This window comes from Haliotis asinina, chromosome 7 (assembly GCF_037392515.1).
Source record: "Haliotis asinina isolate JCU_RB_2024 chromosome 7, JCU_Hal_asi_v2, whole genome shotgun sequence".
Lineage (NCBI taxonomy): Eukaryota > Metazoa > Mollusca > Gastropoda > Lepetellida > Haliotidae > Haliotis > Haliotis asinina.
Window position 1 is genome coordinate 43909297 of NC_090286.1, and position 27232 is coordinate 43936528.

The 27232-nt window shown below is 41.0% G+C and overlaps 1 protein-coding gene across 1 annotated transcript; it reads right to left on the bottom strand.

The window, feature by feature from the left end:
- Positions 1–3259: 3259 nt before the first annotated feature.
- Positions 3260–26788, bottom strand: LOC137292016 (macrophage mannose receptor 1-like). Its single transcript, XM_067823569.1, has 17 exons — positions 26626–26788; positions 22405–22587; positions 21249–21334; positions 20598–20688; positions 17764–17846; positions 17093–17180; positions 16332–16554; positions 15406–15586; positions 14595–14685; positions 14069–14303; positions 11934–11958; positions 11183–11270; positions 9411–9583; positions 5893–6350; positions 5195–5253; positions 3692–3926; positions 3260–3278 (listed from the first exon to the last, which is right to left on the bottom strand). Exons 1-17 carry the CDS (start codon positions 26786–26788, stop codon positions 3260–3262), a joined length of 2481 nt encoding a protein of 826 aa, XP_067679670.1.
- Between the last annotated feature and the right edge of the window lie 444 nt (positions 26789–27232).

Consider the following 27232-nt stretch of genomic DNA (forward strand, 5'->3'; position numbering starts at 1 on the left):
GAAGTAATCTTACACGGCGTCGCGTTTTACGAAAGGCTGTTAAAGGGGATGTTTTGTCTCTACAAAAAAACAGTTCCAGCCAAAATTGCATTTGTCTCTGTCACTTGTTTTCAGGCAGTCAATACCCTGATTATCAGTTAGCATATGAGTTTATTTTACACCCCTGAATTCAATAACAATTATTATGCATCTCTACATTTAATACCTTTAACGCATTCCTATGAAGCGAGAGTTCCTTTAAACTACGTACCACATCAGTCAATTAAGGAACACCAGTCCGAAAAGGAAGTCATCTGGTTAACCAATATTAACGATGTATTGAATATCAGGTCTTAACTATTTGAACGTATTTCTGCTCCCTTTCCTAGTTTAATTACTCAATAGTTGTCATAATTAGAGGAACACGGATCAAGTCAAGGCCTTTCCGGGGAAAACTAGATGATTTTGAAAGTCGTTATGTGGCGAAATGGTTCTCTAAATACCCCGGTTGATAACTAACTATATCCATTTTTGCATTTGTTAACATAAATGCGTATCATGTGCTAAAGGGTAATGGTTTTATGCTATCATTAACATGTCACTCTCTGTTCAAGATCATTATGTGATTTAATCATTATCTGCCTTAATTCATCGTATGATGATAATCAGTCGCTGTTGGTAAATTATGCACGGCAAGAGAACCAATGGGACTAGTGTGGTCTTTGGACATTTTTCAAATAGTTCCTAAGTCCTTAGCAATGTAACCTGCAGATGTAGAATGCAACGTTATAGATGAAAACTTATTGTTTGTTGCAGAAAGCGACTTTTCGATGTAGATTCATACACTGTCATAATGAATTGTGGATATAGAATGTCCAAACGAATATCTAGCCTCTCGTCTCCTCACAAACAGATTCCATGCGTTCAAATGTGTTTTGAAAATCATCTCTACTATGTAACAGTGATGGCGAACAGGTATTGGCGAAAAGGGTACGCACGTCCTGGTGATTACAATAAACATGGTGATAACATTTTGAAATTACAGAACCTAATCATCTGACATTGTGGACCCTGCCATCGTATTAAAACACAGGCAATAACTATTTAAACTGAAGTTAAAAAGCACACCTACTATTTGTGCCTCGAAATGTTTAACATAAATTTCTTTCTGTTTTGATTTTGCCGACGGATGAGCAATCAATACTTGTGAAACCACGATTTTCCCTCAGGTGTTACAAATAGGCAGCGCTGGGGAGGTATGTTTAGTGTCGCCAAATGGAAATAATAGCTTACATTTGTCATTATCGTTCTGAGTAAACTACAGATTGTAGTTGTGTATTCACAATATCTTGTGAGATCGACGAGACGGGATTTTGTTTGTGTTTGTTATACTAAGTGTGTGTCACACATTTACGTCATGATATAGGGCAGCGGACTGAAAGTAATTGAGTCCCGATACGACAATCCAGTGATCATCACCGGCATTTGTGTTCATGGCATCCATTGTATTCTTTGAACGCTTAAGTCTATTTAGAGGTGAACCTGATTATTTGTGTCCGTCGTACTGTTAAAACGCTTCTAATCATCCTCGCCTGCTCACTCAAACAATCAATCTTGTCAGTCAATCAAGGACTGAAACATATCTCCTCGCGCTGGATACAATATGATTCAGGTGAGGTAGCGGACTTATGTTTGCGTCCATTGTCAGTACTTCGCTTAATCACTGCATCTTAACTAGGGAGTTTATCTCAGTGGCACAACCCATGAACAAATGGTACTGTCCAACCAAAATTTGGCCCAGCCTGATATTCTCACCCACGACCAATGGAACATAGTTCGCTTAAGGAATGCAAAATTTATGCACAGCATTTCGTGTCCTCTAAAACTACGGGCCAGCACTCATGCCCACACAGTTTACTTATCCAATAATAATAAATGTGTTGTATTTGTGTAGTGAGTGGGTGAGTTAAGATTTTATTTTTACATCGCGTCGGCAATTTTACAGTCATATAGAGATGAAAACGAGGTGATCATTTTAAATATCTGTCGACAAGGACAGTACAATAGGTAGGTATATCACAGTTTAAAAAAAACAGTCTTGTTATAGTTAAGATAAGAAGACAGTAGATTCAATAGATTCATTTTATCAACCAAAACCAGGCAATAAACCACTAACAACCAAAGTTTCACCACCTTACTGTGGATCAAGGAGACTGACAACGCTTTTACTTGCTATATGATTTCCGAGGAGTATTTACGCCATCCCTTTGGTTATTAGTGGCTGTAGGCAATGCCAGCCAATATTTAAAATAAATCAACATTCTAAAACACTAGTACAATATTATGTACATTGATTAGCAATGGTCTTATGTTTTACTGGAAGAACATATTTCACTACTGTAACCCTCTTATTGACACCACATCTATGTTCACAGTTGATCATAATAATAATCCAACTTAAAACACATATCGATTTCATAATTTGACTACGAGTACAATTTCTTTTTTAAAAGCCAAAAATAACGTGCACTGAAATTACCAGAAAGACCCCTGAAACTAGCGGGATGATAACATAGATCCCATGTGAGAGAGAAATCTACGCAATCCAGTAAAATAGGTTTGACTGCGATTCCCTCATCACAAGGAGTAGAGAAAGGAGGATCCTCTGCTATTAACAAACATTCATGTATGTAACGAGACTGACCAATACGATGCCGCCACACAAAGTCTTCTTCATGTCTGAACTGACAGCCCAAGTGGGGTATCTGATATTTGGTCTTACTGCATGTGACTTACTGAACCTACCTGGCTGTCCAGCCTCGTTTGCATCCGATAAGGTAGTATGTGAGATCTAATGACAAGTCTCAGATCACTATACGGTAGAAGAAGTGGTTATGTGTATTTTTGTAACCCTAGTGTGTGTTTGTTTGTAACCGTACTGAAGACGGTACTGCAATGATATCGTGAGCACCTGCAAACACCATATGAATATGAAGACTTACAATCGACAAACACACAGACTGATCAAGTCGTCACCAGTGACTTTTCAAATAAGGGAGCACCCATTAGAAACGTAGGATCAGCCAGGTAAAAGATAACGTCACAAACAAAATGAAGACACCAAATGAAGTAAATGTGTTTATTTTTAAGTAGTTGATTGTTGTCCATATAGTTAAAAGAAATAGGAAGAAGCGTTTTCAGCATAAAAGTTGAACATTCCCCACACCTTCGTCTCCACTTCAGTTACACCTTGAAACCAATAGCCACCTCGCAATATTTATCAGTCGTGCAGGTTCATCCTGCAATAAATATCACAAGTGAGAAACGGTAAAATATCAGAATTAAAACCCTGTAAAACCGCACCGCACCTCACAGTGTTAGCTTACTATAGTACAGCCTGCAGTGTAAAATATTTTCGTTTCGTGGTATATATATATATATATATATCATTATTACCGAGTCATCATCTTCACATAACTAGGTACTGCCAATATGATAAGCTAGAACGTGCATTGTGTAAAGGTGCCCAGAATAACGAGGTGAGTTAGTAAGCGTGTCTAACTGAGGTCGTCCATAAAGTACGGAGTTAGTGAGTATGCTTTTACGCCGCTCTTAACAATATTCCAGCGATACCACAGCGGCGGGCACTAGAAACAGGCCTCATACACTTCATCCATGTGGTCATAAAGTAGAGTTTAGAAACTAATCATACCTTTGTTCACAGATGAAGGGGCATTCATTTGAGCAGACACCATCGTGCCATGTGTTATTTGAATCCAACTTGATATAGACACAGTCAGGGTCGGAACTGTAGAAGTGTGGCTTCCCTGAAGGTTGGCCTTCGTTCCAGTGAGTGTAATCGACTGTCTTCCCACTGCTTTTCCACCTCCAGACACCTTCTTCCTGAATTTCAGAGAGGCCGATCCACAAGCAGATGACATTTTCGACTGAAAATGTATACATTTATAAACACGCATTAAAATGCACATTCATTCACGCACCTTGATTTGATATTTGTCTAAAACGGATGTTTAGTGAGTGGGTCGCTTTCAGCAATATTACAGCAATATCACGACAGCGGACACTAGAAATGGGCTTCAAACATTGCAGTCATGTGGAGAATCGAACTCGGGTCTTAGAGGAGCAAATGCTTCAACTACGAGGCTACCGCATCGCACCTCCGGTTGTGGGAAGAATATATAAAGTCTATTGAATATACACTATAACTGAATCAACCAACTTCTGTTAACGTGTTTCGTGTTTACAAATTTACAGTTCAGCCAATACCCTTCTACTCTGTATATTACTATGTTACAATTTAAGAGTGAGTGAGTGAGTGAGTTTAGTTTTACGTCGCACTTAGCAATATTCCAGCTATATGGCGACGGTCTGTAAATAATCGAGTCTGGACCAGACAATCCAGTGATCAACAACATGAGCATCGATCTGCGCAATTGGGAACCGATGACATGTGTCAACCAAGTCAGCTAGTCTGACCACCCGATCCCGTTAGTCGCCTCTTACGACAAGCATAGTCACCTTTTATGGCAAGCATGGGTTGCTGAAGGCCTATTCTACCCCGGGACCTTCACGGGTCTACAATTTAAGAGCATTTCGTTACCGCCAAACGTAGATCTTTGTCTTTCAACACCAACACAGTAATATACCATACAATTTTAGTGCGAAACCGTTTGGACCTTAGTTACATGCTTGCATTCCATTGACCTTCATGTCTCTGTATTATTTCTGTACCACCAGACCCGTGAAGGTCCCGGGGTAGAATAAGCTTTAAGCAACCCATGCTTGCCATAAAAGGCGACTATGCTTGTCGTAAGAGGCGACTAACGGGATCGGGTGGTCAGGCTCGCTGACTTGGTGGACACATGTCATCGGTTCCCAATTGCGCAGATCGATGCACATGTTGTTGATCACTGGATTGTCTAGTCCAGACTCGATTATTTACAGACCGCCGCCATATAGCTGGAATATTGCTGAGTGCGGCGTAAAACTAAACTCACTCTGTACCATCACCATTTAATATATTGAAACAAACATGTTGGTATTAATCGACTGTGTGATGTTTTTTATTACTGTGTGATCGTGATATCGTCATAAGCTATAGTCGAACATCCCACATGATAAAGACCGTTCTAATGCATCCACAGAAACAAAAAGGAACTTACGGTTAATGAATGACATGTAGTAGGACACAAACCGATGTTCATCCTCTGAGGCGGCCTCCAGTAGAGACATATTTCTTGCTTCACAGACTTTCTAGCATGAAGAGTAATCAGAATTAGAATTAATAACGCATTTTCTAATTCGGGTCAGGCTTGGTAGGCTTCTCATTATCAAGGAATATCAGTGATAGATGCCAATGGCTCAGTGACGACTCCAATGACTGCTCAAGGAACGCCGAGCATAAAAACATGCAGGTCAATATATGGCATGAGCTGACCATGTTTGTCAACGGATGAATAGTTTATTCTCATTAATATCACAATAGTGGCATAGATAAAACACGGAGGAAATTGAGAAAATCTGGGTTTTGAGGCCGAAACTGCAACCCACACACATTAAGTGACAAGGCTCTCAACTGATGATGTTCAGAGGGTGCACGTGCGTGTGGCTGTGGTAACGTACGCTCCCTGTGCCCCTATTCGTTCACAGGTGTCGCAGACACTGTCGCTGTTGTCCACAGTTCCTCAAGGGTGTGTTCTCTCCTTAGAATTTTGCTTTTAGAAGCAGGAACTGGCTTACGGATGTCGTAGACCGTGTCATAGATGTATCGTTTGTCCACCACTAGTCAGGATTCATAACCCGACTTGGACAATTCTCTTCTCCCTGTGTAGAGACGTTTTCGGGATCTTCTGTTTCTTTCAAGAACTGAAAATGCAGAACTTGTTTTTTCACCGGTTGGTGAACGCTGCTTTTCTGATGGTATATCTGTCCTTGCTCTGATGGTATATCTGTCCTTGCTCTGATGGTATATGCCATAGTTGGTCTAGGGTGTCTCCTCTCGGGGAACTGTTTCCTATCCGATGCACCCTTTCAAAGTTTATCGGTTTCTCTATTTTGAGGTGGGATGTCATGAACGCTTCCATATTGCAATCGGTATCATCATCGTCAGTTTCGTCCAACCGAAATAAGACGAGATTATCCATCATAGGTTGAGGTTTACGTCCAACAGCCTTCCTTTTATGTCTTTCTTCTCCTCCTATTGGACTCCTGTAACCGCATGTGGCACTGTGCATGAATGCTGTTATTTTTATTCCTGTATCATCTTTTGTTTGCGCCTTCACGTTTTTCAGAAGTTCATCTTGTTTCCCTTTGAAGATGGCACTTGCCTCCAAACTCTTTGTTGATGTTGTCTGTAGGACAGAGATGTCTGTTTCCATGGAGTTGAGTTTACCGGACAGTGTCCCCATTGTGGACCAGTCTTGTCTAATTTCCTGAGCTGCTTTTCCATACTCTCCAAGCGAGCAAATATACCGTCCATCCACTTCAGCGTTACAGCTGATGTTTGATTGCAATCCACGTTCGCACTGACTGGGGTAACAATCTGTGGCGAGTGCGGTATGTGTCCGTATAAGGCTGTTGTGGGTAGAACGCCGTGATTTTCAGTTGTTTTAGCGATATTTCTTTACCATCTGTATCACACCGTTTTTATCGTCAATGTACAATCTGTTGCTAAGCTGTCTGACGCTGCTTTCCCTTTTGCTGCCTCTCTTTCTTTTTCTGAGTTGACTTCATTTCATGACTTCTGTAACGCTAATCTGTGTTCATGGTCAATCAAGGCAAGCCAAGCTGAGCGAGAGCTCCATGTAACACCTCTGGCACCACGACGGTCAGTCACACAACTCACAACGTAAACACGTAAGTATTGCGTTATCTGAAATTACAAGTTTCGTCCTATCATTTGACGTCTTGTATCCGCTCTCTTGGGTGAGATCGGCAACTATGATTCCCACTGACTTAACACATTGTATCCAAGTCGAACGCGGGTGCTCGGTGTGAAGACTGGACGCTTTATATCTGTTTTGATCGATAGGAAGATCGCTCTCAACTAGATCACAACCTACATATTTTATCCCCCCTTAACGCGTTTTGCGGGGGATATTAAAATACACCCCGTCCGTCCGTCCGTCCACATTTATCTGGTGGTGTATTAGTGCCTTTTGGTATTTTGTGTATTCTTAATGAAGTATTTTTCGCATTTCCATGGCAACCCCCCCGCCCCCCCCCCCCCCCCCCCCCCCCCTATGAAATGTAGCCAATGCCACCCCATCTCATTCATGATACAAAGATTTGGAATAATGAGATTTGCTCAGGTAGGTGCGACAAAAACAATACAAATATACCATTTCTTTTCAAAACGTCATCTTGTAAACAGTTTCAGCGAACAAAACACGGCAATTCAACGTTTCCTTTGTTTAAGAAGCCTTTGAAGAATTAATCGCCAAAAACGCCACCAAACAGACATGAAAAACAAAATGCATTTGCCAGTCAGCGGGAAAACTTGCGGTGTCGATCAGTATAAAAAGGTATACGATGTATTTAATTTTGTCACCCGTTTATGCCTCGAAAAGAGGATATCATCATAACAAGACTGAGTGCCGCCACACGAAACATCGTCAGAGGCGCACTGAAGTTTGCAAGTCGCAGTCTACTGTTGCCCGGCATTTCGACGTTCCTCAGGGCAACACACCTCGCCTTTAGGATCCTTTCCTGAAGACCAATTGTGCGCATGATCGCTCGAGAAGCGAGAAGAGTTACCAGCGAAGCCCACGGCCGCTGTGTCAGGGTTGCTTGATCACTTGTGTCATCGTTTTTGCCACAGCCGTGGAGACTGCACAACGCATCCCTCGTTTGAGAAGAATCTCCGGTTAGCAAAATGTCAGGAATCAATTGCATGAAGTGTGGATTCGATCAAGGAGACTAATTGTCGACATTGCTTTGAGAGATGTCCAGCGCGTTCGCTTGAGGTGGTGTCGTAGACTCCTAAACTGGAAGCTTAGAAACTGGGGGCGAGTTTGGTTGAGTGATGAATCACGATTTCTTCTTCACCAAAATGGAAGAAAACGAGTTTACCGTTGGAGAATAGAATGTTTTTCCCCTAACTGCATTGAACAGGTGGACAGGGTAGGTGAAGAGAGTGTCATGGCGTGGGGTACAATTTCCAACACACTAAGATCAGATTTAGTGGTGGATCAATGACATTTGACAGCAAAAATCGGCTCCTCGGTGAAGTCCTTGCACGTCACATGCTTCCGATTATGGGCTGACTGAGGTGGATGTTCTAGCACAAGACTACTCCACATACAACATGCTCGCTACATTGCCGAATCCAGCCTTAGTGCCTTGCCATGGCTTGTCCGATCACCGGATCTAAACCCGATAGAATACATATGAGATGAACGCGGTGGACGTCAACGTCAAAGTTCACCATGTTGTTAATTCAGAAGCGGAAACCACAATAATAAACGCTGAGCACTGTTGTGTTAGCGAACTGTTTGTCTATAGACGTGAGAATATGCACCTTTTAACCTTTTCAAATTACATGGAAAAACTGCTCTTAAACTAAGGCAATCGATTCCTCGAAAATGTATTATGCGTTTCTTTCTTCTGAAGAGGGTTCATTGAACTATAACATCGTATGGACATTCAACAAGTTTCTCACCTGGGCCTCATACCACGATACACCTGCATGACTATACGTGTAACACGAATCTCTGTACAACTTCCCTCCATTCAAACAATCATCTGCAACAAATACATTTTTTTATGTAATGGGCATCGCATCGGGGTTTTCAAATGTATGGTGTTATTCTTGGACATCGGAGAGAACGTTTCTAACCTGTATGGAAATCTGGCTTACTTTCATGTACTTTGACGTGAGAGAATGAATGGTGGTAGACCAAAGACTCACCAAGAAGATTAATTCCTTCGCCATAAGCGCTAAACGTGGTACCAGTCCATCTGAAAGTGGTAAATAATTCAGCGGAAGAAGGGTTTTGACAGTTACTACAAGTATGCTGGAAGACAGTCACAGCCTATTACTTTTCCTTCTCCGGATCACTCCATCTACGTGCTACATACAAAGTGATACTGAATGTACTTTAAAGTACCTGCAATGTTTTTGCTAGTACTGCGGTATATACAAACACCAGGTACTCTTGACTCTATTTCCATTTTCTTGCTGAACACCTTCTGTAGTGTATATCACAGGAATTCGAATCACACTGTTTGGACAACGATTATTAAAATAAAAATCTGTTCTTTTGCAATCATATATTGTTTGTATGTTATTATTAAGATCCACAAGTCATAATCACTATGATTATGGCGATGCCTTATTTTCATCGCTGTACAAATACAGTATTTCCTTACGTGCTTTCACAAACATATTCGGCCGTAGACGCACAGCTTACATCGCTCCATTTCCCATTGGACACTAAACAGTCTTGTGACCAAACATAGCCTCCATCATCATCTGGTTCACCATCAGCCCAGTTTTCGTATGTGAAAGGTTGTTTGGATTCTAGCCAACGCCAATTTTTCTCGATGTCACGGTCACTTCCGGCGAGCCAAACGCTGTTGTTGGCTGGAGATTAAGCACTGAGATAAATAGTGGCCATAGTCTATGTTCCTTATAAGTATGGGTATTTGTCATGACTAAGAGCATATGCGATTATGAACATATTATGAGCATAGGCATGTCTTGAGCATATATCACGCGCTAAAACATGCCATGAGCATACATCACGCATGGCATGTCATGAGCATATACCACGCATATAAGCATGCCATGAGCATATATCATGCGCATAAGCATTTCATGAGGATATACTACGTTCATAAACATGTCATGAGAATATACAACGCACATAAGCATGTCATGAGCATACACCATACACATGAGCACGTCATGAGAAGATATCACGCGCATGAGCATGTCATGAGAATACACTACGTTCATAACATGTCATGAGAATATACAACGCACATAAGCACGTCATGAGCAGACACCATGCACATGAGCACGTCATGAGAATATATCACGCGCATAAGCATTTCATGAGGATATACTACGTTCATAAACATGTCATGAGAATATACAACGCACATAAGCATGTCATGAGCATACACCATACACATGAGCACGTCATGAGAAGATATCACGCGCATGAGCATGTCATGAGAATACACTACGTTCATAACATGTCATGAGAATATACAACGCACATAAGCATGTCATGAGCAGACACCATACACATGAGCACGTCATGAGATGATATCACGCGCATGAGCATGTCATGAGAATACACTACGTTCATAACATGTCATGAGAATATACAACGCACATAAGCATGTCATGAGCATACACCATACACATGAGCACGTCATGAGAAGATATCACGCGCATGAGCATGTCATGAGAATACACTACGTTCATAACATGTCATGAGAATATACAACGCACATAAGCATGTCATGAGCAGACACCATACACATGAGCACGTCATGAGATGATATCACGCGCATGAGCATGTCATGAGAATACACTACGTTCATAACATGTCATGAGAATATACAACGCACATAAGCATGTCATGAGCATACACCATACACATGAGCATGTCATGAGAAGATATCACGCGCATGAGCATGTCATGAGCATACACCATACACATGAGCACGTCATGAGAAGATATCACGCGCATGAGCATGTCATGAGAATACACTACGTTCATAACATGTCATGAGAATATACAACGCACATAAGCATGTCATGAGCAGACACCATACACATGAGCACGTCATGAGATGATATCACGCGCATGAGCATGTCATGAGGATATACTACGTTCATAACATGTCATGAGAATATACAACGCACATAAGCATGTCATGAGCATACACCATACACATGAGCACGTCATGAGAAGATATCACGCGCATGAGCATGTCATGATCATGTGCATGAGCAGATGTACGAGCATGAGTTACGGCATATGTGAAAAGTACGTTCCTCATCGTCTGGGATCTGTAATCAGTTAACATTTGGATAGTCGCATCTGTTTTTCATAAGATGAATCCATCTCTCAACTGTTTGAGAGACGTTCTTTTGAAGAAACACTGACAGAATGACAGCAGACACGTCTACTATGGCTAGAGAAATGCAATATTTAACGTTACTCACTTCTTGTACTCAGAAATAGTTCCAGGAAGTCAGTCGCGTCCTTTGATGTATCTTCATAGACTCGCATGTCGTGCGTGTGGCACGCTGTCTGAAACAAAACTGATGTGGTAACAGCATCTGATTTATGTTTAATTTCAAGCTATCGACATTACATATGATAGCACTGTCGATACTTTCCATACTGAAGCATACCATATATTCTGTACTGTAAAACAAATTCCAACATTCATGTTACAGTAAGTGGAAGAATGTCATTGTGAGTGAGTTTTTACGTCGCACTCAGCAAATATATCGACGGTCTAGAAAATTGTCCAGTCTTGGTCAGGCAATAAAATGATCAACAGCATGAGCATCGACCTATACAACTGGGATACAATGACATGTGTCAACCAAGTCAGCGAGTCTCTCCACCAAATCCCGTTAGTCTCCTCTTACGACAAACATGGGTTGCTGAATACCAATTCTAACCCAAATCCTTGAGGATATTAAGGTCATCATCATCGACTACATGTATATATTAACTATAGTTTAACATTGTATATAATTACTATAAGAACTTCTATAGAATATTGTTCGGTAGATATATCTGACCTGATGTTTGCAATGCAACAATAAAATCTGACAAATGCCTTCACCAGATATGTATCTTTATGTGTGTTAGGTTAACAAAACATTTTAAATTGGAAATATCATTTGAATGCAATACGACGTCATCGGTAACATGATATTTTCTAAAGCACAATATTCTCACCTCGGCATTGACGTAGGTGTCCATTCTGTGGAAGAGTACATGGCAATGGCCTTTGTGAAAGATACCGCCAAACTTACATTGTCCTGCAACAATGTTCTGCTACATTTAGAACAAATTCAAATCAATCAATCAATCAATCAATCAATCAATCAAATAAACAATTAAATACATTGTAAAAAACATAACAAGACTTCTAGTACACAGTTGCCATGTTCTATAGCCAGTGGTATTTACCCATTAAAGCACGGTTGTTTCTAATAAGAAAGGCAGTGATTACAATGTATAAACAGTGACGTGTTAGCTAGTGCGAGTTTTCACTCCACCCGAACAACCTCCTCTGTCTGTATCGTGATGAATAAATCGGTGTCTCGAACAGTAAGGTTACCTCCAGCTGACGTGATCCTAGATATTGTGTTAAAGATGTTCACTGATATACTGGATCATGGAAGAAGAAGTCTATAACGTTTTGGGCCTCAGATTATTTAGAGTAGGACATGTAGGACATGTATTTTGAAATAGCAAGTTTGCGGATGCATAAAATTATTTCAGACATATTCTTATAGTCAGAACCAATGGCCACACAACTGAATCAGGTCGTCTTGTGACATTTGAACGGGTTGTCTGCTCAATGAAAGATATTTTTGATTAGTATCTGGGAACTTTTCCAGAACACAACATGTACAGTACTATGCCCTACTTTCATCAAACATGAACACTAAACTATGTCACTCAAACAAAACTTAACACCTTATGATTCTGTCATATCTTTCCCAAAGCGAAGGCGACGCTTATTTGGTTGATCCTGACAGTAATCATATGCTTGTCTCAAAGATTAAACCATGCATGTCGAAGTACTAACTCCAGCACAGCAAAGCTGCAAATGCCCCGGGGTGCCACCGGTTTCCCCATATTTCTTAAAACAACAAAATTAGCCAAGCGTAGAACATCGGACGGCTTAGTATGGGCCCACTCTTGGTGGGGGTGTCAGTTTGGACTGCCTAGTTAATGTCAAACTGACGTATACATATTTGGAATTTTCTTTTTGGTTCAATGCAATCATGTCAGATGCTTAAGATGGTATCCAGTACATCAAGAAGAAGCATGGATGTGAGTCTTATCTATAATGGCTTTAAGTTTAGAGTTAAGACAAGACGAAATGCTAGAGTTTACTTGGAGTAATTTGATGTGATTGATGTTGAATGATGATGCATTGTCAGAGATTTAATGAACAACTACTTAACAGCCCATTCCGTATTGTTGTGTGGGAGTCACCATCTCATGAATATCAACCCTGTACTGGCCAACAGTCCATTTTGTAATGTTTAAATCACCTGTCCAGCGTGTCCCCGCTAAACTGAAAGCGAGTCTGTCCCACAGATCTTAAGCCTCTAATCAGTCTGTTTACTTGGGTTTCCAGATGTTGGGAAACCGGGAGTACACCAGTGGCTCGATGGATTAGTTATGTTCATACAAAGCGTCACTACCTCTGGCATGTCACAGTACTGTCAAATGAAAGAATAGGGTGATTTACAGTTACTTACTTAATAACCCCGGTGGAAGTGGTTTGACTGTAGTAGTCGCATTTGAAGCCATTCTGTAAGATTATTGACGCATCTTTGACTAAAATCAGACGCATGTAATTGTTACAGTATTATAAGTTGAATACCAAGACTTTCGCCATTTTGTGAACAGAGAAAGTCTAGACTGTGACAAGACAATGGAGCGCAGATACGAAAGAAACTTTGCTCTACACTGCATTTTAGCATGATTATTCTTTATTAACTGAAATTGTTTATATTAATAGTGTCCATAATTGATCGACAGTGGCATAATGATTGCATCTGTTCATGTTCCAACTTTATCGCTTTGGCTTTGCTATATTTATTGCCTAGAGCACCGCCTATACCAAGACAGCTTTAGTAAATATCACCTCAAAACGCACACGAACACACACACACGGATTGCCGTGTAATGTTCCACCTCTGTAACACTCATCGCCCACATCTCCATATCGTTACGGAGTAGGCCGAAGCCAAGGGCACAAGTTCTAGTCTTGGTGATGTTTTTTTCTAAAGTATTCAGCATAGGGAATACAGTGTATAGACATCAAAGTGATTACTTTTGTTTGAACTTACTTAAATTCGCACACGTAGTCACACACCGTAGATGTGCATCCTTTGTCATGCCATTTGTTGTCATGGTGATCCATGGCAGCACAGTCCTCGCCGTAAGTCAGGAAGGTGTCAAGACAGTCGGGTTGCCCCTGCGCCCAGTTCTTATATACAGGTATCTCATTACTGGCTTGCCATACCCAGTGGCCTTCCAGCACAGCATCGGACAGCCCCATCCAAACACATTCATATCCTGCCGCTGAAGTCATTTCGACGTTAAATGTCAGTGACAGGAGTATTTAATGTCACATTGCATATATCGTACCGTAGCTAGAATATAATAGCAGAGATATAATGTATCTAACTTGATGCGATTTTCACGTCATGCTGAATCGATTTGACAAGGCAAGCACCATTTTGCAGCCAAGGGATTCTCGAATTTCAGGGTATTAAACTTAGAGAGTAGTCTGTTGTCTGGCGTCTCAAGTATCTCATTACTTCAGGCAAATACTTACTTCAGACTGTCAACAACTATGCACCTAACACTTACGACGAATATATTTGATGTAGTATTCTAGGAATTGTTGATCCTCAGCAGACATAATTTCCACCAGCTTCATGTTGTTTTCCTCGCAGACTTTCTGCAAGGTGAATGAAACAAACCATGTGGATGAATGACTCCTCATCCTGTTTCCAACACTATCAGAGTTTTTTCACCCGTCCCAACGTGTATGCCATGTAAATCTTGTAATATGTATGGTTTGACAAGAACTGAATGTTCGGTCTTTACAGTAAATCAATTTGAAACGTTTACAGACGGATGACTAATTCTGCGATGAGAGACCGATTTGGAATACCAAGTTATTGTATTAATGTTCATCATAATACTTGACACAATGGTTATTTCAACCAAACTTGTTACGACTACCATAGAAGCCATTAAGGACCGTATCTGACAATGATGTAGCTGGCACGCACATAGTGTCCGTTGAACATATGTCCGTCTTGTTGTGAAATGCGTATATCAACTTTGCAGTTTTTGGTAATTCTTATGTGAATTTTGAAGCTTTACGAATCAGTGAGATTGTATCGAGCAGACATTCCTACCTTTGCTTTTAGCCATGGAGCCCGTGGGTAGGCCGATATGTAGCAGCGCCCCATGAATTCTTTTCCTCCCTGACCGCAGTCACCTGATATTGTTATGGATGTATAAATAATATTATTAATTATGTCAAATGTTTACACAAACAAGTTAACTTCTAAGGCATGCGATTTGTCATTAAGGAACTACAAATATTCAGCGAATACAGTCAGGAGCAATCTGCTGAAGTAGGTTCTCGGACATTCCTGATCTCTCTAACCTTGACCTTATGATCAGGGCCATATTCACCATCTCTGGTTCCAAAGAACCAGTAAAGTCTCATACCATCGGGTCCAGGCCACTGAAGTATTGCGGTTGTGGCGTCAACAACAGTCACGTTCTCACCTGTTAAACTGACGTTTCCACCGGGGGCTGATTCCGCAAACGTAGAACCGTTCCATCTGCAAAACAGCCATTCCGTCGTGTACTTTACTGGTTATATAGATCATGAAGATCGTATTAATTTTATAATATGGATAGGAATAGATAATAGGCTTCTATCATTCAAATTCCAAACATGTCTTATTTATTTTTAGCACATGATGTGTTAATTCTCATTTGAACTTTAAAGATAGCATTGAGTCGCTATCGAGTTTTCGAAGAATACATGTTTTCAGTTAAACAAACTTTAATACTTCGAGTTTTATATACCTTATTTATCTTTTACATGTCGCAGTGAGACACCATTACTTGCCAATTAAAGTGTATGGTTGAATAGTTGCTCTGTTATGCCGGCTGGAATATTCTGGCTCAGTCAGGTGAGTCGATCAATGATAAACAGTGGTTGATAACACGAAGAAATATCACCCCTGTCTGAGCATACCGCTATTTTTTGCACATTTGTTGCGAAAGTGAACACCCATGTTTAATGAGGCCCAAAATGAACCAAGCATACTGACTGCACAGAAATCTAGTGGATATTGCGCAGGTCACCAGTGCCACCTACCGGCCACGAGCTTAGGATGTTTTTAATCAAATTTGTAAAACTTCGCTGGCTGACCCGAACAGAATCGGCCGTAGGTCACCGCACGGCAACCGCACGGAAATGGAGCTACGGGCAGTTGACGAACGCCGTAGACCTATCGCAGGCCAAATGTGAACCGGGTTTCAGTTGACATGAAGAGCAGAAAAGTCTAAACTACACACCTGTATTCACACAGGTATCCCGCTTCTTTCTGGCAGTCATGGTCGTTCCATGTGGAGGTTCCAGTGTCCCATGCCAGACAGTTCTCTGCCCTTGAGGTACGTTTACCGTTATCAGGCTGCCCTACCCCCCATCTTGTGTAACTAACTGGGAGCCGGGACTCCGACCACACCCATCTTCCTTCTATTTCCTTGTCACTTCCGGCCATCCAAACTAAACCATTGCCTGCAACCGAGGAGAAATGCATGTACGACTATAGTCTTTAATTGTCCCAGAACAGCTGTATATAGTCCGCTAACCTGATTAACCGATCAATATGACTTACCCTCTTACCATAGCACAGTAGTGGGTAGCACATTGGAAGGACATGGCGGTCTGGTTTGTCCTAGTATGGGTATACTGTTTTAAGTCTATTGAGCGTCGTAGAACCGGATTCGATTCACCACTTGGTTACAATGTGTGGAGGCCATTTCTGGTGTCCTCCGCCTTGATATTGCTGGAATATTTCTAAAAGCGGCGTAAAACCACACTCACTCACTCTTTGAATGTGTGCCACGCTGGATTGGTGCTACACGCAACACGAAACGTCATTCCCTCACTTTAACAAGAGGTTAATAGCTGTCCGGTGACATGAGATTGAAATCAAATTACCACCCATCACCTCAAATACATACCAGTGCCGGAAATGACAGGAAATGACAGGTGAAAATTATGGAGAGTGTACGAGGAGACAATTATGTGCAGAAACAGCAGGCCAACTCACTCCTTGGTTTAAGAAACTGGGCAATAAACGCAGACTTCTCCATGGTTGTATCTTCATACAGTGTCATCTGCCGAGAGTGGCAGGCGGTCTGAAATGTATTGTGAAATGTTTCATTACAACGTTGAGTATCTTTACAACACGATATCGTATTTTCCGCTAACTGTATTTTCGTGATTGTTCTGTCTAATTTTTACCAACAATTAATACATTACACTGAGAAATAAAACAAAAACGCCTCTTTCACACCTCCAGTCTTGAATATCTCCTGAAATTGTTCGCGTAGGGGCCATTAAAGTTCTGCAATGGCTTCACCAGGCCCTCTATGGTGAATCGTTAGCGAGGCATGTGGTTTCGTGAAATTTGAATATACTTTGGATGTTATAAATCCATCCTCAGCAATGTATGCTTGTCGTAAGAGGCGACTAGCAGGATCGAGTGGTCAGGCTCGCCGACATGGTTGACACATGTCGTCGGTTCCCATTGGGTTGACCGATGTTCATGCTGTTGATCACTAGGTTGTCTGGTCCAGTCTAGGTTATGTACAGACCGCTGTCAAATAGCGGGAATACTGCTGGGTTAGGCGTAAATCTAAACCCGCCCAATCTGACCACACGACCTATAAAGAGCGTGCCACTTTAGCGGTGTTGTCGGGATCTCTGACAACCGCCTACCTTTGCAGCCGCTGCTGTGCCGAGGTCGTGGAAGAACACATAACAGTTACCAAGGAAGTAGGATCCTCCAAACCGACATTGTCCTGAAACACATGGCCTCTGTTAAGAGGGATCGTCATTGCCACTGCATGCCCGCTATATTAGGTATGACAAAACCACTACATGCTTTCACCTTGGTATGTAAACACATTTAGCCTGGTTCCAGACATGTTCTTAACTATACGAAAATATATAAACTGTATAAGATGCAGCTACATAGAGGCTAATATCGCATATAACTTGACACAGTTTTGTATTTCCTTGTTGCCTGCACAGTATGGTGATAACAGTGGCATGGTATACGCCACTGCCAACAGAATGCAACGGGGAGCAATGGAGAAGAGATATGTTTCACTATACCGTTCGGTCACTACCGTTTTACAAAATAAATTAAAGAACATTCCATTCTGTCATGTTACTAAAGATGATCTATCGTGGCAGACACAAGGACTGAGTTGTATGAAAGAAGCAAGTGTTCTTAATGTCTTTCATATGTATATTTTGCATCTCAAGTCGTATATGCATTTGTAAATAGAAAGTATAGTTCGTTATATCGACTGCAAAGAGTGAGTGAGTTTAGTTTTACATCTCTTTTAGCAATAGTCCAGCAATGTCATTGCGGTGACAACAGAGAGGGCTTCACACATGTGGGAAAGCTTGACCATTAGGCTACCCCACAGCTAACAAGTTAGGTTATGTGATAGACGTTAAGTGAATCTGCTGAAACCTATCTGTTATGGATCCAGGCTCGGGCTCATAAGACGCATAGGACTGATTGTATTGGATTGAGGACGATGATACTCGTTTTGTGATTATGGATGGTTGTATGAATCCTTAAGTCAGGCACGCTGACATGATTGACACATGTCATCGTTCACCAATTGTGTAGATCGATATTCATGTTGTTGATCACTGGATTGTCTGGGCCGCCGCCAAGTAATTTGGAATATTGCTGAGTTCGGTGTAAAACTGTTCTCGCTCACTCACTCAACATGTACATACTCAGTTGCCCTGGTGGAAGTTCTGTCGTCGTAGTAGGAGTTGCTGTTGTTGTACTGACGTTGCTGAAAGAATGTAAGAGTAGTGTCGTGTGGTAAAATATAGTTCGGTTGGCGTTATTCTTTTTAGTGGATAATGGTCATTCAACTTGGTCGTGTAAAGTATCATGACAGCTGATATTCGAGTTTTTAAGATAACACTGCCATGAAGACACTGGCATGAATTCAGAGGTGTTCTAGTTATTGTGTAAACTTGTTATGGACGGTACGTAGATATCATCAAGTTTCAGTCATCAGACAATGAAAGTGGCTTTGAAATGGCTAATCAACTTTGACTACCAATTGTCTGCCAATTGACTCTCTTAGTTTCCCTTTAATCGCGCCGAGTGAGTGAGTTTAGATTTACGCCATTTTAGAAATATGCCAGCACTATCACGGTGGAGGTCAACAGAAACGGGCTTCACACATTGTACCCATGTGGAGAATCGAACCCGGGTTTTCGGCGTGACGAGTGAACGCTTTAACCACTAGGCTACCCCACCGTTGCTTAATTGCGCTGTCTTCGTTTCAACTGCTAAGACCTTATTGATATTTGGAATCTCTCAATCGATAAACTCGTCAGGTTGCAATGATAAAATATTCCACATACTTATCTTACAGATTTAGGTTGTAAAATAACACTTACGAGTATTCACAAATGAACTGACACTCTCCACTACAGGAATAGCGTCGCCAGAAATATCCCTCCGCATTCATGGACATACATTTTTCAGTCCACAAAAGGGATTTTATGTCTGGATGATTTGTTGCCCAGTTGGTATACCCAACGTGTTCCTGGCTGCCCTGCCACACCCATCCAACATTCGATTCTTGAAGAGCAGTCCACACGCAAAAGTACTTGATGGCTTAAATGGTGTGATATAATGTATATGTGTATTACATATTTGTATGAATCATAATCATATAATCAGTGTGAAAATTTGATGGACTCCTATAAACAAAGAGTTTTGATGATATAAACTGATATATTAACGGTAATTGAACAGTTTTAGTTACAAAAGGGGCGGTGGGGTAGCCTAGTGGTGAAAGCATTCGCTCGTCACTCCGAGGACCCGGGTTCGATTCCCCACATGGGTACAATGTGTGAAGCCCATTTCTGGTGTTCCCCACCTTGATTTTGTTTGAATATTGCTAAAATCGGCGTAAAACCATATTCTGTCAGGCAGCTCAGTAATTAAAAAAATAAACCGTTCTCTTAGACGGAGGTGCATACAGCTGTACAAAACAATCATTTCATGTTGTACTGCGACATGTTTCGCCTTGGTTCCATTTTCACTTTATTTTTTGGTATTTGCGGAAGGTACCCACACGTATAGAGGGTGTGAATGTGTGGGCGAGTAAGTGAGATTTTATGCCGTCCGCTTTTTGGCAATATTCCAGTTATACCACTGTCGTGGACACAGGAAATGAGCTTCCAACATTGTACACATATGAGGAATTAAACCTGCGTCTTATGACTAGGCTACCCACCGCATGTGTAGAGAATGCTACTAAGATGATATGCTACTACGATCTCCCATGCTGTCGGATAGAAGACATTGATAAACTCCACGCTCGTACTGATATACATCCTGTATTAAATATAACCGGGAATCTTCCCATAGTAAATTTAACATATCGTTTTGATGATCATCTCGTTGTTTTTAATTGATATTTTACCGTACAATATTCACATAAATTACTCTTTTAACTTTCAAAGAGATGAATATTTCAGCTAAATGCCTTGGTGGTACGTACGGTTCAGATACTGCAAGAAATAGGCAATGAAATGTTGAACTTTTTCAGATTTCACTTCCAGCAGTTGCATGTGTCTTTCTTCACAGTAGGCCTGCGGAATGTCGCAAAAACATATCTATCATAAAGTAATAGAATAAAGCTTGCATAATTTTCCTCATTCGCATGTGTAAGGTATGCTACTAACTTTTATGTATAACAAACATCGGAAAAAGATTAGATGAGTAACGGTTTTTGTCTCTTTTTGCAATTTAAGAAGCAAAATCGCTGCGTATGACACCAGAAATGGGCTTCACATATTGTACCCATGTGGGGAATCGAACTTGGGTCTTCGCCGCGACGAAGGAATCTTTCTCCACTCGACTACCACACTGTTCCTGAACATTGCCCCAATTCACAGTGGATAATTATGTGATATAGGGTAATATTCCTTTAGTTTGTATTCTTATTATTTTATCTTAATCAACCTGACTACGACATATCTAAACTTATTGGGTTTTAATGCTTTGAAGGCAGTGTTTTACATTCACGTTTTGTATAATAAAACGATACTATTTCATTTTTTTCTCTTTCAGCATGTGTAAATGTTCCGTATTTTTGTTTCAAATATCCTGAACATTATGCGATCTCAAAATGATATTAATTTTTGCTTACTTTGGCCTTCTCCCACTTTTCTGTTGGGTGGACAAAACGATAGCACCATCCATTGAACGCTTTTCCTCCGTCGTTGCCGCAGTCATCTGTAAACGGACCAGAGTATTTTTACCAGCTTTCGAGTTTTTCGAAAATGTATATGTATCTAGTGACACCGAGGGATCCATCTATATATGTAATTACATTCGCATCGTTGTGGCGCTGGACCGAAGTCGTGGAAACTCTCAGGAATCATGCTGCCAAACACGGTCACCCGTCGAAGTGCAACCTATTTGTGACCTGAGCTCTACACACAGGACCGCACACTACCACCAACAACTCTATGCATAGCAGACCTTTTTCACAATTTTCCAAAGAAGTCTTACTTATTAAGCTGACTTTTCCATCAGGAGATACCGCAGGAAATGTTGTACCATTCCATCTGAAATATATTGCCACTATTTATTTCAGGTTTGGTAACGTATGGCTTGGTGCATCATGTTGCTATTTGAATATATCATCAGATTCTCAGTTAGACCAAGCAATCATCCGGCATCCAAGCATTAGTAAACAAGTATGTTATCTCCAGATAGTCTACACATAGTTAACAGGAAGGTAAGCTACTGGTAATTAATTCTCAGTCTAAATAGGAAGTGTAGATTCTTATGACCAGTATACTGTAGTAAAATATAGTCGACAACAAGTAACCTACCAACAGGAAGTTATCAAACCTAAAGATAGACAGCTATCAAACCTACAGACAGCTATCAAACCTACAAAATGAAAGCTATCAAACCTACAGACAGACAACTATCAAACCTACGGGCAGACAGCTATCAAACCTACAAACAGAAAGCTATCAAACCTGCAGACAGACAACTATCAAGCCCACGGACAGACAACTAATAGTATCAAACCTAGAGACAGAATACTATCAACACTACAAACCGAAAACTATCAACCTTCAGACAGAAAACTATCAACCCAACAGACAGAATTACTATCAACCGACTGACAGAAAACTATCAAACCCACTGACAAGAAAACTATAATAATTAAACCCACAGAAAGACAATTATCAAATCTACAGACAGAAAACTATCAAAGTATGAGACTATCAGGTAGGACAGTCGTTATGCTTACTTAAAGACACACACATAATCGGAGCGTTCGTTACAAGCCAGATCTTCCCACTGGAAGGTTTGAGTTCGTAGAGCCAAGCAGTCGGCGTCTTTGTGATACCGTCCTATGTTGTCCGGCTGATCAGTCCCCCAGTTTGTGTACGTGAACTGTTGGATGGATTCTGACCACACCCAGTGCTTATCTATCTTGGCACCAGACAACCATACGTAATACTTGCCTGAAACACAGAGCTGAAATATACCTGCATACCAGGACTCGCTAGCACAAAGCACTCTGAGCACTACAATAACTGTAACTCCCATTCTCTAAAACAGGCTTAAGGTAGTCGTAGCTCTACGAACGCTTTGTGCAAGTGGGTAGCCACTAGATCCTTCATAGTGTGTAGATGTATAAGGTTAGTGTTACAAGCAGAGTGAGTGAGTATTGTTTTACGTCGCTGTTAGCGATAATCCACCAATATCACGGCCAGAGACACCAGATATAGGCTTCACATATTTTACCCATGTGAGGAATCGAACTCGGATCTTCGACGTGACGTGTGAATGCTTTAACCACTAGGCTACCCCGTCGCCCCTGTTGCATCTAGAACCGTTTGTTAAATTACGTGTTACGGTTTCAATAATGGTTAAGTAGCTATTATGAATTAACACTGCGTGAATGAGTGAGCAATATACCAGCAGTATCGTGATGAGCGACACCAGAAATAGACTTCGTTTGTTGCGTTTGCTAAGAGAGGAGAACGTGTGTTTAGCATCTAAAGATTGACGTGTTGTAGTAACGCTTTTATACAATCTGAACTTTTAGATCAAATCCACCATTGTACTGTCTTGTGACTTTAAAATCATGTTAACTCGTTCAGAAACCAACATATATGGCTTCAAAGAAATTCATGAATATGACTTCACTGAAGGCCATAACTATATTCTTCACGGTAGGCCATAACTATATTCTTCACGGTAGGCCATAGGCATGATTTCGGCCACAACTACGATCTAACAGAAGTCTCAAATTCAAGTTGGCCCTTTTAAAAATAATTACTATATTCTCCGATTTACAGTGAAGCCATTCATGAAGCAGTGTCAATTATTGTAATCAAACACCTAATGGAGAAGAATATTATTAGAGAATATTAATACTTGAAATCAGATTAGAAATAGGCAATTTAAACTTGGACCTCGACTTAACGACTTTCATTATTGAGCCCACTTGCAGCTCGCTTATAGCACAGCGCACTTACTTTTTCCAGACAAAAAACGGACCAGAAATTTATGCATTTCTTCGTTTTTGTCTTCAATCACTGTCATTGAATAGGCTTTACAGTTAGTCTGAAAAAGATGAATAGGTTATCACTGAAAATATTGAAATGGTTGTCATAGAGTTGGTTGTAGTTCTAAATGATTATTTATCACTTATGTAGAGTGAAACATTATTAATCGTAACATTACCACACAACGGTGTTTCTATGCTGAAGCGGTTCAAACTGCGAGTTTTCATTTTGCGTGCTTTAGGAGTTGCTGAATGAGTGAGAATATTTGTACGCCGCACTCAGCAATGTTCCCGCTATATGACGGCGCGTTGTAAATAATCGAGTCCAACGACCGATCCCGTTAGACGGATCATACGACAAGCATGAGTTCTGAAGATCAATTGTAACTCGGGTGCCCCAGGGGTTAAGTCGTAACAGATTTCTGATAGAAAAGTGAACCTCTCAGGTCATTTCATTGTCATATATTATTATACGTCACAAGACGTCATAAATATATATGGGCAATTGTTCAGACAAAAATGGATTTATGCATCCATGTCATCATAACTCATCTTCGTTTGTCCAGGGTATTATACTCGTTTTAAGATAAAATACCTTTGAACCATAACGCTACTTTCGGTTCTTTACAAGAAGTCCTACTCTTAAAATAACCGCCCGATCAAAATGCACACTTGAATGGGACTGGAGCGTTGAAGGGTCCGAATTGCATCTAGGTTTGGCGAATGGGGCCACGGTATTACAGCCTAATGAAATGAATATTATAACTTGGATGATACCTACCTGTGCCGATGAAAACGTCTCCTGACTGTTGCAAAATACATAGCATGAACCGTTGTAGAATGTTCCTCCAAATGCACACATTCCTGGAAAAAATCTCTCCTTAAAGATTGATAGGATATTTGTGCATCAAAAGTTTCTCTCATTGATATTTACAAAACTCTAAGTATGTTTAATGTGTCAGTCTATACAGAGGCGAGAATACGTTAAATATATAACACCTTGTCTGAATGTTTGTATTACACAGTTAGCATGAGTGAGTGAGTGAGTGAGTTTAGTGTTGCGCCGCTTTTAGCAATATTTCAGCAACATCGCGACAGGGGACACCGGAAATGGGCTATACATATTGTACCCACGTGGGGAATCGAGCCCGTGTCTTTGGCATGACGAGTCAGCGCTTTAACCACTAGGCTACCACAGCGGCTTCATATGCAAATGACATGTCACATCACATCCTAGTATTCACATATATGGTAGATGTGGGGAACTGAACCAGGTCTTTGCCATAATGAGCGAACGCTTCTATCACTAGGCTACCCACACAGCTCCCATTTAAGACGAACATATGTGTACAATAGCACGGACAGATGAAGACATACTCAGGTGGCCAGGGGGAATATGGTCCTCACTGGTTGTGGTCGTTGTGGTGATTGAAGTTGGGTTCGTAGAAGCGGTTGTTAGTTCTGTAGTCCCTTCCTTCTCAACATTGGGGGCCGGAGAACACTTTGCAGAAGTGACTGCAACGGTTGGTGTTGCAGGTGCAGGGGCGATAGTTGTTGTAGACAGAGTGCGATAGAAGCTATTTGTAGAACTATTTACAGACGTAGTTGCATTAGAGGTGGTTGTTGTGGGAGGTGGGGTAGATGTTGTTGTAGTAATAGCTGTCATGGGAAGTGGGGTAGATGTTGCAGTAGAAGTAGCTGTTATGGGAGTTGCGGTAGATGTTGTTGTAGTAGTAGCTGTTGCGGTAGGTTGAGGAGATGTCCCAGACGAAGTCATATGAGCTGCACTGTTATCTCTAACTGCCGCGGCAGTTGTTGCGGAAGGTGTAGGACTGCTGATAGTGAGTGCTGTCTTGTTTGTGCTTCGAATATTATATCTGGGCTCAGAGGAAGAGGCTTTGTATGACGTTGAAACAGGCTGGTCCCGCTCAGGTTTGGGTGAAGATCCACTACATGGCGTAAAGGAAATGAACCGTATAGAGGCCTGAGTAAAAGTTGATATTGCAGGGAGTCCTGTCAAAACAACACAATGATTGATCATTAACTAAACATCAAACTGAAATAAATAAACGTACTGAAGTAAGTTTCGAAAGTTTACATAAAGCAACATAATAATCAGTGAATATTTGGGGAATGGTATGCTATGTGTTTCAAAGTTTACTTGGAAACCCACTTTAAAAAGTAATACAAAATGTGTGAATCTGTCTGAAATAGCTAAAGACAATTTTGCGAGGAGACATGTTACGATGAAAAAATGATACGTTGGCAGTCACGCAATACAGACAAAGTGTAAGCAACCAGTAATTAGATCAACTGTCAATATGAGAATATCTCCCCAAACTGAAACGACAAACAATGTGAAAATACTTTCTATGAAAACAACTCAAAACTCCAATTAGTCGATGATCTCTTGGTCTCATGATTATTCCACTTCTCAGGGAGAGCATTGCCAAGTTCCTGTAACCTCGATGCCAGGACACAGCATCGAGAAAGGGCTTGTAGTCGGGGGGCACCCAATGTGGTCTTAGGTCTCTGCTCAAAGCAGGCATCAACGACTTTGCGCATCGCGTTCGTGAGTTATCGTATATGATAAGGACGGATGGGTTTCTTGATGACTACATTTATGTGATAATACGACCTGTAATTTATAGTCCATTACATAAGTTGACATTGTTGAATTATTAAGCGACGTACATTCGTTTGTAGATTATAACCTTCAGACTAAAAACACCCCTGAAGATCCGGATTAGAACTGATCTTCAGTAACCCATGCTTGTTGTAAGAGACGACCAATGGGATCGGCCAGACAGGCTCTTTGACTTGGTTGCCATGTCATCGTATCCCAAATGCGCAGATCGATGCTCATGTTGTTGACCACAGGATTGTCTGGTCCCGACTCGATTATTTACAGACCTTCGCCATATAACTGGAATACCATTGAGTGCGGCGTAAAACGTAACTCACTCACTCAGACTAAAGACATTTGTACCTTCAGTGGACTTAGTGAAGCAACTCAAATTCTTTTCCAACGCACGGTCGTGTTTAAATATATCCGACAGAGCACATCTCTGTGTCCGGCAGTTAAAGGAGGTACAGTTGACAATTATTGCACACAGCCGGGCACAGTCCAGAAGAGACTTGACCACGAGCATATCGAGGGATTAAGCCTTAGCTTAATTGCTTCGATACTGAAACAAAGAAACTTCCCCAAGTGACCATATTCCCAGAATCACTTTTCCCAGGTGTTTTTTAATCAGAACTATAGCTTATGAGGTATCCTTATTCATATTTCATTCTGTCTGTGTGACAGCACAGCATATCGATCTAGCTGTTATTACTGGGAACCTCGTTACGGTGATAAATGGTTGGCTTAAATATGTTTTAATCATTAAATGAATGTCTTTTACAAGAATGGTCAGGGATTCCGAAGCCTTCTTGCTGAACATGTTTTGTGATTTGTGTCTGGCATGAAGACATATAAAATATGTTTCTATTGCATGATGCTGTGAGCATTTCTACATGTAATGTATCAAAGTTCATATGTATATCTTGCGTAGATAACTGAATGTAACAATATTTACACGTTGTACACGCCG